The sequence below is a fragment of the Amia ocellicauda genome, chromosome 2, assembly GCF_036373705.1.
Source record: "Amia ocellicauda isolate fAmiCal2 chromosome 2, fAmiCal2.hap1, whole genome shotgun sequence".
Lineage (NCBI taxonomy): Eukaryota > Metazoa > Chordata > Actinopteri > Amiiformes > Amiidae > Amia > Amia ocellicauda.
This window is the reverse complement of record NC_089851.1, coordinates 30,196,750-30,213,059: the sequence shown is the minus strand read 5'-3', so window position 1 is coordinate 30,213,059 and position 16,310 is coordinate 30,196,750. Positions and strand designations below refer to the sequence as shown.

Below are 16,310 nucleotides of genomic sequence, written 5' to 3'. Positions count from 1 at the left end.
GCTTGCGTGTGTGTGTTCCCTTATTTTATTGGTTTGGTTTTGCAGATTTTTTCCAGTAACACTGTATTGGAGAATTTCCTTGACTTGCTTAACTTGATTGTTACAGTGATTGACATTTTGAATACATGATTATACACGTCCTACATCCCTTCAGTTTTATAGCAAGAACTGTAACTACTGATGTGTATATAGTGTTATTTAAAGGTCTGTAACCCATCTGACATTAGACTGGTGCCAACATCCCCTCCACAATGAAGTATGTATAATGGGTTTTAATTGCACTTGTAACTTTTATCTGCTGTTCTTCTAGCATGTTTTGAGTGTGTGGGTCTTAAGTCAGTATGATGCTTTGCACACCAGTTTATTTCTTTCTCTCCATGCAGTACACTTCTCCTACATTGAGCTGCTGTGTAATTTCCAATTCTTTACAAAACCTTCACGAAACTGAAGTTTCTTTTGAACAGGACTGTGCTCTTTGAATCTACCCCCATCAATTTAAGTCCCATGGCCTCTTATTTTGAATGCAGTTTTACATAGCTCAGTTACTTTAGTATTCTGAATGTGAGGAATTCCCCACCCTCAATATTCAGGCCTGCAATATTCAGTTTCATATGCCATTTAAATGTATATATTCAGTATGTTGATTACTAATGTAATTGGTCATGTAACTGTATGCAGTGATAATTAGAACAGTCTGTAAGTGCAATCTTAAATGTATCTTTAGGGAATGTTGGAGCAGGCTTTTGATACAAGCCGTGCAGTTATAAATGAGTTTTTAATTAGTAGTTTTGTTTTCTTTAGTGCATATTGAATTGTATACTGAACACTTGTAGTAGCCTGTGTGTGAGGGAGTCCGTTCCATCCTTGTCCACCTTAACCTTTCCTCCTTCCTCCCATTTGCCTCTTTTAAAACATAGCTCTCCCACAGAGAGCAGAGCCTTTGTATTAATGGCCACACAGTGCAGATTAAAGCCAGGCTGAACTGGCAAAATGTGTCCTTGACTGAGAGAAACTGGTCTCTGTGCTGCTGTGCTCTAATACTGACTTGGTAATTTTTCATCTGAAGTGCAGCCAGACTTTAATATTCCCCTGCTTACATATGAGACTATACTGTAAAGCATAAAGATTTATTTCCTAACAATGGGAGATTTTATTTTTATATTCTTTAATCTCCTTGCCTCTCTTTAACGGTGCTTTTGGGGCCAATGCAAGTGATTCTATCTGCCAGCTGCAAAGAGGAATGTTGATCCCTGTTTTTTGTATCTTTTGCCCTTTAAGTTAGGGTCTTTTGAAATGGGACTTCTTATAGTAGTTTTTAATTTAGTATTGAACAATTACTTAAAATGTGATTGTATGTTTTCTTTAAATTTACCTGTTCCTTTAGAAAATTACCCTAATTACGATTCTGTGTAACTGTGTACAACCACACTTTGGTTTAGTGCATTATAGAATGTGTAACAGTTATCTGAAAACAAGAACACCTCCAATAAATATATTTTACAAACTTCCTGTCCAAGTATGGTGTCTTTGGATTCCTGAAACCTGTCAGGGGAAATGAGCGGGTTTGAAATGTGGGATTTGAGATGGCACAGTTGGTGACAATAACTGAGAGTATTAGCTCAGAGCAGAAAGGGCAAGTTCAGGCAGTTGCAAACCTATAAAACTAAAAAACAATTCCTTTTATATAAAGATTTTGTGTCCCCTTGGTTGGTCCAGCAGTTTTAATCAATTTTATTAAATGTTGTACTTTTTTGAATTAAGATGCACGGATGAACTACTTAAGTGTATTATTAGTAAATCATTTCTCAGCTTTGGAAAATCAGGCCCTAAATGTGGTCATCCAGTCCATTGAAACTATCTGGTTATTTTGGTAGAACAATTCTTGCTTTGCCTTGGAGAATCTCTTATGTGTAGGTACAAAGGTATCAGTGACATTTTATTGAAAAAACATGTATAATAGAGTTCATATTCATGAAGAAGAAAGGCACTAAAAAGGTGACGCTGTGGTATGCTATAGTATTACTTTGAAGGCAGGGGTGTCCAGCTCTGTTTCTGGAGATCTGGCCTTCTGGTTATTGTTCTAACTAATTTATCAATCATCCAATTAGCACCTTAACTGAAGTAAGTACTTCATCAGATTTTTTTTTTTTAATCCTTGAAATAAATTATAAATAAATGATTGGTCTTGCCAATTAAGTCTTTACTTAATTCATGCTCTATTGGATTAAAAATCTGATTGTGTACAGTTTTGAAAATTTGGAGAAATCCACATTAATTTTCAATTTAAATAAACATTATATATATAATTAACATTTTTTGAAGTTTTATTTTGCATGCAGTTGATTATTAATTGAATAAGTTGATTAATTATTAGAAGACTACATAACCTGACAGCCTTCAAAGACTATATTAATTTGTTCACCCTTTTTGTGACAAATGCTTTGTGTTTCAGTAATCTGAAGAAATATTAATATTAATAATAAATATTATCCTATACCGCTAGTATCTACATCCATATTGGCTGCAAAAACTAAATCACTTATTCAAACTAAAATTGTATGTCTTCGGATACATTTTTTTGTATTTGCTTGTATTTGTATTTCTATGTCTAGTGGTTTCTAAACATGTATCCATTTTAATATTATGCTCATTCAATCAAGTATGATATATGTATTTATTTATATTTCCAATCTGAATAATTATATCTTAAATCATACTTGTTTAAAAGTCATAATGGTAATGTTCAAATCCCATTTAAAGTGTGCTGTAAGGTGGCAAAAGGCACAGTTGAATGTTTGTTTGTTTGAAAATGTTTAAAAAGTAATTAAAAAAAAAAAAAAAAGAACTCACACAGTATTGGCTTTTCTGGGTCAGCCAATCCCACTGCTTCTCCACTTGGTTATTCTAATTTCGGATGGACTTCCTCAATAACCTATTTAAGATCAGCTGTGAGGAGGATCAGCTATTTTGCCAGAATTCTTTCATGCAGGTATGTTAAAACAGTTTTTAAATGTTTTTCAATGATCTTCTGTTATGTGTATGAACCATCTATTTATACATTTAGAGAAACATGTTTATGTCCTTAATTTCTGTAAAAGCCATTAATGTGGTACTTGTTTTGAAGCCTTCAAGTCCATGCTCTATTTCAGTTTGTGTTTGTATATTTACAATGTATGTGATCTAGAAAATAATTTAAATGGCTTGATAGTCTTTAAACTTGAGTTAATTTGTTTTTGTTATAGTTTTAGTTTTTTAGTTTTTTTTTAAATATACCTAGGAGAAAGCAAAGTTATACTTATTGCTGTACTTATCCAGCCCATGAGCTAGTGTTTGTTTAAAATATAAACTGTATTTGTTAACTAATTTTTAGGTTCATAAATTGTGAACCATGTAGAACATATGCATGTCTCATTATGTCAACATAAGATTTTCTGTAATATTGAATAAAGCAACTAAGAAAAGTTTAATAAGTCAACTGCCAGGTAGTTTATACCAGTACCTTTAGATTCCTGCAACTTAATCACTGAAGTATATACGTACACCTGTATAACTTTGTTATGCTGGGCTGTATATGCTAATTTTGTTTTGTTTTAATCCACAGCAAATACCAATTATTATTCTGATGTGCCTTAACATTACTGGAAGAGGTTACTGTGAATTATTCCTAACATCTTGTATATATTCTTCCAACATGCAGTTTTGATTGCACAACCTATAAAGTGCACAAAGCACCTCAGGAATATCACAGAAGTTGTACTGGTGAGCAATTCTTGTGCAGAGATGTTTTTTGTAGACATTCACATTATAGGAATCTAAGGTAATTCAAGATGCACAGGATATGGGACGTTTTGTTTTTGTTATACTACATTAAATCAAGTAGTTATGCAGTGATAAATGCTTAAAAGTACAGTTTAGACATGCCAGATCAAATGACTTTGTTTTTTAGACATGGCTACTACTCAACATCCTGTCGGGAATGGACAGCATCCAGAAGACCACACCAGACCCTTTTTCTATGTACAACCTTCCCCACCTTATTACCCATACCAGTGGCAAATGCCTATGCACTACAATCCCTACTGTGCCTTCCCTGGCCTAGGTAAGGAGCTACTATTGAATCAGTTTTTCTTTCATGAATAGCTTGATCTAGTACAATCTAACCTTTCAACCTTATTGCCAAACTTCTTCTGTTGCTAAACCACCAAATACTACTAGGATGTATGATTATTGTATTTTGTACTGATTGTATTTATGCCTGTAGATAGTTTTCCCTTCCTTTATTTTGTATGAAGTTAATTGCTAAGATTGAATAGGAACTTAACATACAAGATTGGTAACATGACTGTTTTGTATCTTCTCTGTTTTGTAAAGGTTATGGTATGGGTTATCCACCATTACCTCCGAATCCATACATGGAAGTACCTGGCTACATTGTCCCTCAGGCTCAGCTGCACCCAGCCGATTACAGAAGACTTTTAAATCCCAATTTCCCTGCTGCCATGGCTTATCATGCAAGAAGGTTTCGATATCAGCAGAACACCACTAGCAGAGAAACCACCAGCTCAGAGGTGCAGACAGAGCCAGCTGTGGCATCGAGTGACTCGAAACATTTGGGCATCCCTGATCTGTATGTGGGAACCGGACCGCAAGTGGGATCGGATTCGGGGAGGGAAAGTATATATGCGGCTTCTTCCTCAAACTCTGGTACCTGTTCACATTCTGAAAGAAATGTTGGCAAAGAGGGAGACGGAAGCTCTGGGGTGTCGAGGGTCACCACCCCAAAGAGTTTCATCTTTCAGAAAGAGGAAGTAAGAATAGAATGCACTGACATGCCATCCAGCCTTAAATTTTACAGGTCGCGTGAGACAACTGCTGAATCTGCCCAGAGTGCTTCAGGAGATCTTGTACAGTGTGATGTGTGGTCCATGAGCTCCACAGAAGGAGTAATACCCCTGTATAGCTCTACTGTTCATGAGAACAGTGTCCTGCAGAATGTGGCTCATTCAGGGGATCTTGAAGAGCAATGTGTGCCTGGGTTTCCTGACATATTGCTGATTGGGTCATTGACCGCTGAAGATATCCCAGCTGCCTCTGCTGAAACATCTGTTCCTCACAAAGAGTGTGAGACAAAGCTACAAAAAGCAGTGCCTCCAGCAACCACTGAGCAGGATGTCGGAGCTCTTCTCAATAAACTCGCAGTTGATAAGGGTATGAAAATGAATGCAGATAACAGAGAAGATGGTGATGTAAACCCTGAGATGAATGTTCACTTTAAAATCCTTAAACTACCATTTGAGGTCCAATCCCATGAAGATGAGTTGAGAAAAGGGGATGAATCCAAATGGTCAGTTGAAACGCTGGTCCCTTACGTCCCTTCTGCAGAAAGGCTGGTTCAACAGGACCTGAAGGACCCTGAAAAGACATCTGAGGAGCTCACCATGGAGGGGGTCCAAGATAATGACGCAAAGCAGACTGACACCAGTGCCAGAGAGAGCAGCCAAGATCAAAGCACAAGAAAGGACAAAACACAAGAGGAGTCATTGTGGTCTGTGGAGTCTCTGCCTCCTTATGTTCCCTCTGCAAGCTGGTTAGCAGATTTTGGAAATGTGTATTACTTGAGTAAATTACCCCAAAGTGTCCAGCAGCAGCTGCACATTTTCAGTCCCTCCCCAGATGAGCCCAAATTGAGAAAAAAGCGCAGCTTGAAATCTGAACATCCCGATGCTGTCCCAGGTACTGCTATTGTGCACACAGAAGCAAAACGAAGTCACAGAAGAATGGAAGTAAAAGTTTCTAACAATGAAGGCCTCTGTAATCACCTTTCTAATAGGAAAGTGCTTGGCCCAAAGAATGATGGGGAGAAAAACTGTACGCGATGCATTTCCAAACAGAATCTGTGCCTTAGTCCAAATGCTCCCAATGTTGCAAGTAAAAGGCATAAATTAACTGCTCAGACTTCTCCCAAACTAACCTGCACAGCCTGTAAATGCAGCTTAGAAAAGGCTATGATTGGAAAAGGGCTTGGGTCAGAAGTCCAGGACACGAACACTGAGGAGGAGGAGGACATGGAAGAGGAAACAATGGAGGATAAAGGCATTTTGGGAGTCTTGAAAGAAAGCTGCGAGCTGAAGATGACTTCGACTTCAAAAAAGAGAGTTCCTCCAATGAAAGCCTTGGAAAACTGCTCCATTGCTCACTGTCCAAACTTCAAGGAAATGAGATCTGGAGAAGATGCTAAGCATGGCTTTTGTCATGATGATGGTAACGGACGAAGCCATCCAGATCTAGTGAAGGGGTTATATGAAGAGAATATGACTACCTCTGTTCCAGACAAATGTACAGGCCAGGAGCATAGGTGTTTCCCTAAGAAACCTCAAACAGGTAAGCATACAATTGTGTGGTTGTGCGTATATATGTGTGTGTGTGTGTGTGTGTGTGTATATATATTATATCACCCACACAGTGAGGGGAAAAAAGTATTTGATCCCCTGCTGATTTTGTACGTTTGCCCACTGACAAAGAAATGATCAGTCTATAATTTTAATGGTAGGTGTATTTTAACAGTGAGAGACAGAATAACAACAAACAAATCCAGAAAAACGCATTTCAAAAAAGTTATAAATTGATTTGCATGTTAATGAGGGAAATAAGTATTTAATCCCCTATCAATCAGCTAGATTTCTGGCTCCCAGGTGTCCTTTATACAGGTAACGAGCTGAGATTAGGAGCACTCTCTTAAAGGGAATGCTCCTAATCTCGGCTCGTTACCTGTATAAAAGACACCTGTCCACAGAAGCAATCAATCAGATTCCAAACTCTCCACCATGGCCAAGACCAAAGAGCTGTCCAAGGATGTCAGGGACAAGATTGTAGACCTACACAAGGCTGGAATGGGCTACAAGACCATCGCCAAGCAGCTTGTTGAGAAGGTGACAACAGTTGGTGCGATTATTCGCAAATGGAAGAAACACAAAATAACTGTCAGTCTCCCTCGGTCTGGGGCTCCATGCAAAATCTCACCTCGTGGAGTTTCAATGATCATGAGAACGGTGAGGAATCAGCCCAGAAATACATGGGAGGATCTTGTTAATGATCTCAAGGCAGCTGGGACCATAGTCACCAAGAAAACAATTGGTAACACACTACGCCGTGAAGGACTGAAATCCTGCAGCGCCCGCAAGGTCCCCCTGCTCAAGAAAGCACATGTACAGGCCCGTCTGAAGTTTGCCAATGAACATCTGAATGATTCAGAGGAGAACTGGGTGAAAGTGTTGTGGTCAGATGAGACCAAAATCGAGCTCTTTGGCATCAACTCAACTCGCCGTGTTTGGAGGAGGAGGAATGACCCCAAGAACACCATCCCCACCGTCAAACATGGAGGTGGAAACATTATGCTTTGGGGGTGTTTTTCTGCTAAGGGGACAGGACAACTGCACCGCATCAAAGGGATGATGGATGGAGCCATGTACCATCAAATCTTGGGTGAGAACCTCCTTCCCTCAGCCAGGGCATTGAAAATGGGTCGTGCATGGGTATTCCAGCATGACAATGACCCAAAACGCACAGCCAAGGCAACAAAGGAGTGGCTCAAGAAGAAGCACATTAAGGTCCTGGAGTGGCCTAGCCAGTCTCCAGACCTTAATCCCATAGAAAATCTGTGGAGGGAGCTGAAGGTTCGAGTTGCCAAACGTCAGCCTCGAAACCTTAATGACTTGGAGAGGATCTGCAAAGAGGAGTGGGACAGAATCCCTCCTGAGATGTGTGCAAACCTGGTGGCCAACTACAGGAAACGTCTGACCTCTGTGATTGCCAACAAGGGTTTTGCCACCAAGTACTAAGTCGAAGGGGTCAAATACTTATTTCCCTCATTAACATGCAAATCAATTTATAACTTTTTGTTGATATTCTGTCTCTCACTGTTAAAATACACCTACCATTAAAATTATAGGCTGATCATTTCTTTGTCAGTGTGCAAACGTACAAAATCAGCAGGGGATCAAATACTTTTTTTCCCCTCACTGTGTGTGTGTATATATAATACATACATACTAATATAATATATATATATGTTTTTGGAAAGACGCATTTGTCACAGTCCAGTAGGCTCTCCAGCTCTTTAACTCACTGACACACACAACTGGGAAAAGTAGTTCAATTGATTCTCTTTAGATAATGGTTTCAGTTTGATAGGTTAGTGTTCAGGTGGAATAAATACATGACACTGTGGCCCTGCAGGAATAAGGACCCCTGACATAGAGATCCCCACTTGTGCAATCTGTGTGCAGCTCAATTTGGTCACCATGCAGGCTCTGTTGTACTTTTGTTGTACTTTTATATAGTTATTTTTGAATTACAACAAATTCTCAGTTGCAAGAATTGTCTTTTGTCTAGAAAAGGCATGGAGGGAAAGCATGGTGATTTCTGATAAAGAAAGCTGGGAGAATTATGGAGCCAAACCAAAGTGCGTCAATAAACCCAAGAAAGTGTATCCCCTGACACAAGGTAAATGTTCCTTTTTGCCCACAGACCACTTTTCTTTGATTTTGTTTTACTTCAACTTCTACTATAAATCAACCTTTTATACCCCTTTCCCCAAAGAACCTGGTCAGTGAGGGTTTTTTTTTTTTTTTTTTTTTTTTGTGTGTGTGTGCGAGTGAAAGGGTAACATCTCACATTCCCTTTTTATATCTGAATATTTACAGTACCTACCCTGAATAACAGGTTGTTTCAACAGTGTTTCTGCTCCCTGCAGAGAAACAATACATGAAAAAGGTGTCAAGCAAACCAAATGCACAGAGGCCAAAGAGAAATGAATGCGATGAACCGCTTGAAGCAGACCATCTAAGACCAAATAAGACGAGAGGTTGGTAAATGTTTTCAGCAGTGGTATAAATAACTTTTCACACAGCAGGTACATGGATTATTATAATTGTCTTTGTGTATTGTAATATCTTAGGCCTTTTATGTGACCATTCATATTTTTCAATAACCAAAACTTCCCACTACATCTTTCTTTTGTCTTGGATTGGAGGACTTTGCTTATTACGTGCATTGTCAAATTGCCAGTTTAAGAGCTTCTAAACTCTGCATTCTCATTCTCCACCATCTTATTCCCCGAGATGAATGTATGTGGCTTGAACCAAGATGGGTCTACAAAAGTTAACCTGTGTGAAAATGTATTACTACCAACCTGGGAACGTTAAATGTGAACAATTGTATTCTTGATAAATGACATGCCCCAACTTTTTTTTTTTTTTTTTTTTTTTTTAATATTTATTCATGATTGGGGGATGGTGTCTAATTGTATCTGACATCTTTTTAATAAGCATTTGGTTTGTAAACCTGGTTATTTTATATACATTTAAATTCCATCCACTGTTTAAAAAGTGTGCACGTTTGACTTAATTGTAAGTAGTTTTCAATACAGCCCTTTGTCTTTGTAGGATCCAGCAGTAGACGAGGCACAAGACACTGAAGAATTCTACACCGAATCACTTGTTAATAAGTTAAAAGAAAACCCTACATCAATGCTGTAATTCACTTGACACAGAGCACTTTGTAAACCACTAAATAAACACTTTTTTTCCCCCAATTCCTCACATCCCTTAGAGTCCTTGTTTTCCTGTAGGCAATGTATTTGAAGAGGTCTCGATGGATGAGAATCGGAGGGATCAGGTTTTGTATTTCTCCCAAAAAAACATAAATCTAAACTCGGTACTGAAACCGAGCAAACGGGCTAGTCTAATCCACTTTGGCATGAGATGCATAGTCCTGTGTATGAAGAATGCAGTCATTAATATTGCTGTGCTTATTGGTTGCATATTGTGGCCGGTTTAAAGGGGAGTGAAGGTGAGTGGCATCATTTAGCCCAAGTGACACTGCTGTGTAACCATGTGCTGCCTCTGATTTCTGCTTCACCTCAGACAGTAACTCATTTGCCCCTAGTCCATCATCCTGCATCTGTGACAGTTTTAATTTACTGTATATGCAGGGTTTCTGTGTATGGGTCACAAATGTAAAACATGCAGACACAAAATTACTTGTAGGAAAAGCCTCATGGAAGCTCCCACCTGGGAGAGGTGAATTGTAAATGTACCCTTGATTTGCTGTGTTGATCCAGTTTATTTAGAGAACTGACTGAAATAACTGCCACATTAAGTAGGATTGGGCATGAGCATTTCATTCAATTTTAGAAATCTGAGGTTTGTAAATCCTATATATTTTAGAATAATCTTGAACCAGGTAAGATAAGATTCACAGCTTTTGCTAGTAGGTAACTGCACATTGTTTGTGAATTTGATTTAGGGTGTTTGAATGCAGAAGGCTTGCACTTTTGTGCCAAAAAAAAAATAAAAAAAAAATGTATAAACCTAATTTGAAAAGGCCTGTGCATTGAACTGTCAAATGTCATACTACTTTCATAACACTACAGATGGTGGACACTCGCTGTCAATTGGATACAATATAAATTTCCAATGACATCTAAAAAACTTCTAAGAGTGCTACAAGTATGTATTTTAATAGTGTCATGTGTAAATGAAAATGCCGACGTAACAAAAATGTAGGAAGATTTGTTGAATGCTAGACTGTTCTACAGCTGTACATATGACAGTCATCACAATCTGGAACAAACTCCCCAGCAATGTGGTTGAAGCTGATAATTTGGGAACATTTAAAATCTGACTGGAAAGGATCCTTGGATCACTTAGTTATTAATGGTCATCAAACGAGCATGATGGGCTGACTGGCCTCCTCTCATTTGTAAAATTTCTTATCTTATGTAATTAGATGACCTTTTTAGGGTGATCTTGAGGAGTACTGCATTTTGACGGTAGATGGCAGCATTTTCACACCAAACTATTCTGTCCAATTCAGTATTTGTGATGTGTGTGTGTATATACGTATACCAAAATGAATATTAAATAAAATCAAAACACAGGTGTAATGTGTTTTATTTGTACATTTAGTATATGTTCTGTATATCACACTATTGTTTAGTCTTCAACCAGTAAAACACTTGATTTGAAGATTAAATTCTTTTGTGTCAATAGACATAATTATTTGAGCTCTAAAGACTTCGGATACTATTCAATGCTACAGGCAACATCAATACATTTTGTCTGAGGTTTTGTACTCAGTTGGGTTTTGGTGAAGTACTCTTCCAAACAAAATAAAATATTGATCATCTCAAATGAGCAAAGAAAACCCAATGGTTCATTGCACCCAGTGGTTGTTCTGTACAGATCATTCTGTTAGATAAAAGAACAAAAAGAAAGACCACAAATTAAGCATAGTACACCTGAACTGAATGGGTTTAGATGGAAAGGGTGTCTATGTGTCTTTAGATGGTAAACACTAGTGTTTAAGCTTTGCCTAAACATTTGTGTCTTTAGAAATGCTTTATGTTAAGACATAATGTGCTGTGCTTTGCTTTAAGTTGAAAAATGCTTGGTTACTTTTGGAAACAAGAACAATGGATATGAAGGTCCTTTGATGTTTTAAATAATAGCATCTCTCTTAGATGTGCATCTAAAAGGAAAACAAAAATACCGGTCTTCAGAATTCTAGGAGTACACATTTGTGCTAAAGATAGAAACTTATATTGCATCTTAAGTAAACAGAAAATGTCAACAACAACAAATAATGTTGCTCATTGTTTCTCTTTGCAGTACCTGCCAACTACCCATTCAGGGCTTGTGTAGATTCAGAACTGAATTTTCATGTCAATGATCAATTCTGATTGAGAGAATTTATCAACTGTTTTAACAAAAAGCAAACTGTCTCTTATGTGTAGTATTTCCCACATAGCTAGCTGCTAGGAGGGATATATTATTTTGCAGATACCTCTTTCTAAGGTGAATTGTGTTTTATCACATGATTTTATAATAAAATGATGGGGGACTTTACAAAGTTATATAGTACAAAGTTATGCATGATTATGATACACTTTAATATAGCGAGTGTGTGGTAGAATGAAGAGTTAAATGGTTATCTATTCTCCCCGGTCAGGTATGAGAGTATGAAGAGTGAAGGAAAAGTAGCCTGAATATGAACATAAAGGATGAGAGCGTGTTAGGGAGAGAAGATGGATTGGAGATAGGAGGATGACTGATGACTGATTGATGGAGAGTGCAATATAGGCCATCCATTTTCTGTGATTTAAAATAGGTCATAATTTGATCAGAGGTATATTTGCAATGAACTAAACATACATTTCTAACCTGTAGAAATGGAGCCCAAACTAAATAGATAAGCAGTTTATATATATATATATATATATATATATATATATATATAATAATATGTCAAACATACATTACAATATATGACAATATTGTATAAATTAACTTCAGAATCTTGGCAGTACCTCATCTCATTTAAGGTTATATATATAATTTTAAAAATGAAATGATATTTTGGTTGAAGTTGCTTTCATTTTGTAGGTTTAATCAAAAGCAATACCTTCACTTGTAAATGTAAAAGCACCAATCATAAGAAGAGAGATATTTTTCAGGAGAGTAGTGCACACAGAATACAATTATTTAGCAGGGGGTGATGGGGAAATACTGTCATTCAGTTGGGATTTATTCACCACTGCATTGAAGATTAACAAAATATTTTCAGTCACTTAAAACACTCAGGGGTACACTAGTAAATATCTATGAAAACATCAATGTAGAACAGTGTTGTCCATCATCACCCAGAATTGTTTTCTTTTAGCACACCTTTGAAGAGGAATAATTGGTAGTGGGCTGGGCTGCTGTGCTGTATTGTTTCTCATCCAAGGGTATATATCCCAAATCACAGAGAAAATCCTATTTGCACACATATAAATCGGGTCTTTATTACAGATCCCTTTGATGCCCACTCCTCAGCAGAAAGACCCAGTGTATTTCCTTGCACAATGAAATCCTACAGAGGAGCTTCTGTGTAAAGTACAGGTTCTAACAGAGGCTTAAAAAAAAAAAAAATAGCAGTCATTTTTAATTATTTTTGGGAGTGGGGATGTTATTTCTAATTGTTTTGCAATCATTTTGCAGATACAATTAATCAAAGCAGAAATAAATGCCTGCTTTACAACCACTGCAAACTGTTTAGTTGTATTGATTTTATTATGTTTCTCATTTGATATTTTTTTGTCCACATTGTACATTCTGGGGGGATTCAAAGTTGTCTGGAGCATTAAATAGCATTGTACATTTCATTTCATTCTGAACATGCTGTATTCTGGAAACCAGCTTGCTGTATTTTGTGACAAACCAGTCTAGTCTTTAAAACCATGCATTTGATTTCCTTTCACTTCTCTGAGTTGTGCATTTGAGTCAGTGTGTTCAATTTATACCTTTATGGGATCTAGTGTGTGCTAGGTATATGTATTTACAGTTATAAATATTTAGAATCATCATGTCATCTTGTAGATAGCATGTTTCTGTGCAGAATTTGAATGTCTGTGGTAGTCCCACAGAGATAATTTTACATCTTAAAGGTGAGTTTGAGGGAGATGATAGAGACTGGATAGCAATGACACTAAGAGTGCAGGAATACACAGTGCTAATGGCGCTGGTGGTGTACTACTATCAGTAGGCTGCCTTTGTCTCTGTACCAGCCTAGGCTTTCATCAGATGATGAATGATTAGCATAACTAAATGTCAAAGTGAAGGCCTTTGACGGCTGTGCAATTACTTTTAATTGTAGCAAGCAAGCAATGCTTACCCGACTAATACAGCTCTTGAGGTAATATTATTTCTGACCCATAAAAAACGACGGAGTGGAGTCATTTGGGTCAGTCCCTCTATAATGGACTAAAAAGCTTAAACAAAATCTCAATCATAGTTTAACCAAGAGTCAAGAGTATAGACATAGTAATAAATACATACATAATACACAACATATAATGATTTTTCCAATTGTTCCACTTTGCAGAATCTCCTTTTGATAAATATATTCCAGGGTCAGATAGAAAGAAGGAATAATTTGTTCTCAGGAGAATGACAGGGTGGCATTCTGTTAATCCTCTGAATTTCACAGGAGTATGTGACAGGACTGATTAGGTATGCAATAACACAATATACTATCATAGGCCATATATTCAAGTAATATCTTCTCTTTTGGATTTGGCGTCGCCTTAGTTAGAGATGCTAATTACACAAGTCATGTGTTCCAAGCTTCACATACAGTTGCAAAGCGATATATAAGTAAACAATTATCTAGCATCGTTAATGTGCTTGACATACATCTACCTGAATTTACAGCCACCATGGTATCTTTTACAGCGACAGTATACTAATCCGGTTTTGGGCAAACCAGGTCCTAAAGAGCTACAATCATGCAGGTGTTTATGTCTCTTTAAATCACTCTCTGCTCAAAACCTAAAAAAAGCTTCACTGGTTCAATTTAGCCAATAAACAGTTAAATGAACTAATCGAGAGTTGAGGTGGAACAAAAAGTGGAAAACGCTGCGGGCTTCCAGTGCCAGGGTTTCTGACCACTGTCCAAAGGCATGCATATTGATAAGCATTCATTAGCATGATAAGATTCAGAGGGACATCTGTGTAATGCACTTTAATCATGTATTCATTATATGATTATCCACCCTCCTCACCAGTTCTGCTAAAAATTAATGACTGAATAAACTGTCACTCCTCAAGATATGTTTTGACACTGTGTATTTTATAACGCTGTGAATAACTGAAATGGTTGCTCATACAAGTCTATATAAAGTGACCTGTTTGTTTTTCAACCATCCGATTCATCTAAAATATTTATAGAATTCCAACAGCTTTTTTGTGTATTATTTAATTATCTACAATAGCAGGACCATGATCCTCAGAGCTATTGACAAACAGTTAATTAATCAAACTTGGATATAATCTGCAAATGTATATGAATGCAGTCAGCCCCCCCATACCAATGCCTGAACATTGAAGTCAATACATGGATAACACAGATGAAAGATTATATTTTTGTCTTTATTTATGACAGACAAATTGTGATGAGCTATACAAAGAGGGCCATATAAGGCCTCAGGGCTCCAAATGGGCCATCCAGGATCTAGATTTCAGTGATACATGGCCACAAAACTCAGAGTGGTTGCAGCTTCAGGGACACACATAATTTATCGTGTTGGTTTCAGTGTGTTGGGACGAGCTAAGCATGAGGGGGTCTGCTGATTTTGCCTCTATGGAAGCTGACAGTTTGTTAGGCAGCATGTGTGCTGTTTTCTGCTTGCGAGTTTTTTATTTATAATGGGGATGACTCATCAAATTCAGACAGCCCCCGGTTGACATATTCCATTTATTGCCTTCCAAAAGACGATGCTTCCTTCTCATTTTATGTCTCCTCTGTCAAAGGAGACATATTCTGTTTTCGACAGCCTTCTCCTTCTATGACTGTAGATGGCACATGATAGGTCATGAATGACTTGATAGAAACTTTTGTGATGGAGAGATGGTTTTGTCCTCTAGACACCCAATTACTTTGAGGAGGTGCCCCACCAAACAAGAAAAAAAAGAAAAAGGTTTAGTAATTTGTGTTGTGATTTTCTGTATTTTCGGTAATTGTAAATGTATTAATTGATGTGTGTGTGTACAGCGGGGCACTTAGAGATGTACCTGAGAGTCTGAGAGATGGTGGTTTAAATCTGAGCTCGGGCTCTGACCACACATGCTACATTGGCGCTGTGACCCGGATCAATGAGATTGATGCTGTTCAGAAACTGACATTGCTGCAGAGAGGAGGAGCTTAGTGGGGGAGAGAGTAATGGGGCAAATAGTGCATTAGTGTATGAGCTCTTTATGGAGATGTAATCCCTCTCCCAGTGTATTCGAATATACAGCTCCCCCGTGTCAGAGGACCAGTCTTTTGGCCTAGCGGGTTTGCTGCTCTGCTGGGCAGGCTGTGTGGATTGGGGCACTCGGTAATGCCTGACAGGCTTAAATCCAGGCAGCGATACACACACACACACACACACACACACAAACATAAATACTGTGATGCAGTGCCAGGCGACGCCTCAAAGGACCGCCTCGTGAGGCTCTGGCACTCCCCAGACACATGGGGGCAATTTACCCCAAGCTCAATTACCTGCTCCCCTACTCGATTAAACTGGGACATATTGTACTTCCTGTTGTGGAGAGGCAGGAGGAGAGCTGAGGAAAGGATCTGGAGGGTAATTGTGAGTGTTTAGTGGAGAAGAAGAATTGCTATTTTGATTAACGGGACTTTACTTTCAGACTTTGACTGCGGAATGGATAATGGACTTGGTTTGGTTACTTGCATTTATTATCATTATTTGTTTGTGTAGGGAGTGG

The 16,310-nt window shown here is 37.9% G+C and overlaps 1 protein-coding gene across 1 annotated transcript; it reads left to right on the top strand.

Moving 5' to 3' along the window:
• The first annotated feature begins 3,604 nt into the window (after window positions 1–3,604).
• Window positions 3,605–9,592, top strand: LOC136712669 (bucky ball). The gene is made up of 6 exons (XM_066689383.1): window positions 3,605–3,759; window positions 3,947–4,099; window positions 4,372–6,381; window positions 8,392–8,502; window positions 8,753–8,863; window positions 9,444–9,592. The coding sequence occupies exons 2-6, from the start codon at window positions 3,949–3,951 to the stop codon at window positions 9,473–9,475; spliced, it is 2,415 nt and encodes an 804-aa protein (XP_066545480.1). The 5' UTR covers window positions 3,605–3,759; window positions 3,947–3,948; the 3' UTR covers window positions 9,476–9,592.
• The last annotated feature ends 6,718 nt before the right edge of the window (window positions 9,593–16,310 follow it).

Coding starts and splice junctions, on each gene's coding strand:
- LOC136712669 (XM_066689383.1), top strand. CDS start 3,949: ATGGCTACTACTCAACATCCTGTCGGGAATGGACAGCATCCAGAAGAC. Junction 4,100..4,371: donor CTGTGCCTTCCCTGGCCTAG/GTAAGGAGCTAC, acceptor TGTTTTGTAAAG/GTTATGGTATGGGTTATCCA. Junction 8,503..8,752: donor AGTGTATCCCCTGACACAAG/GTAAATGTTCCT, acceptor TGCTCCCTGCAG/AGAAACAATACATGAAAAAG.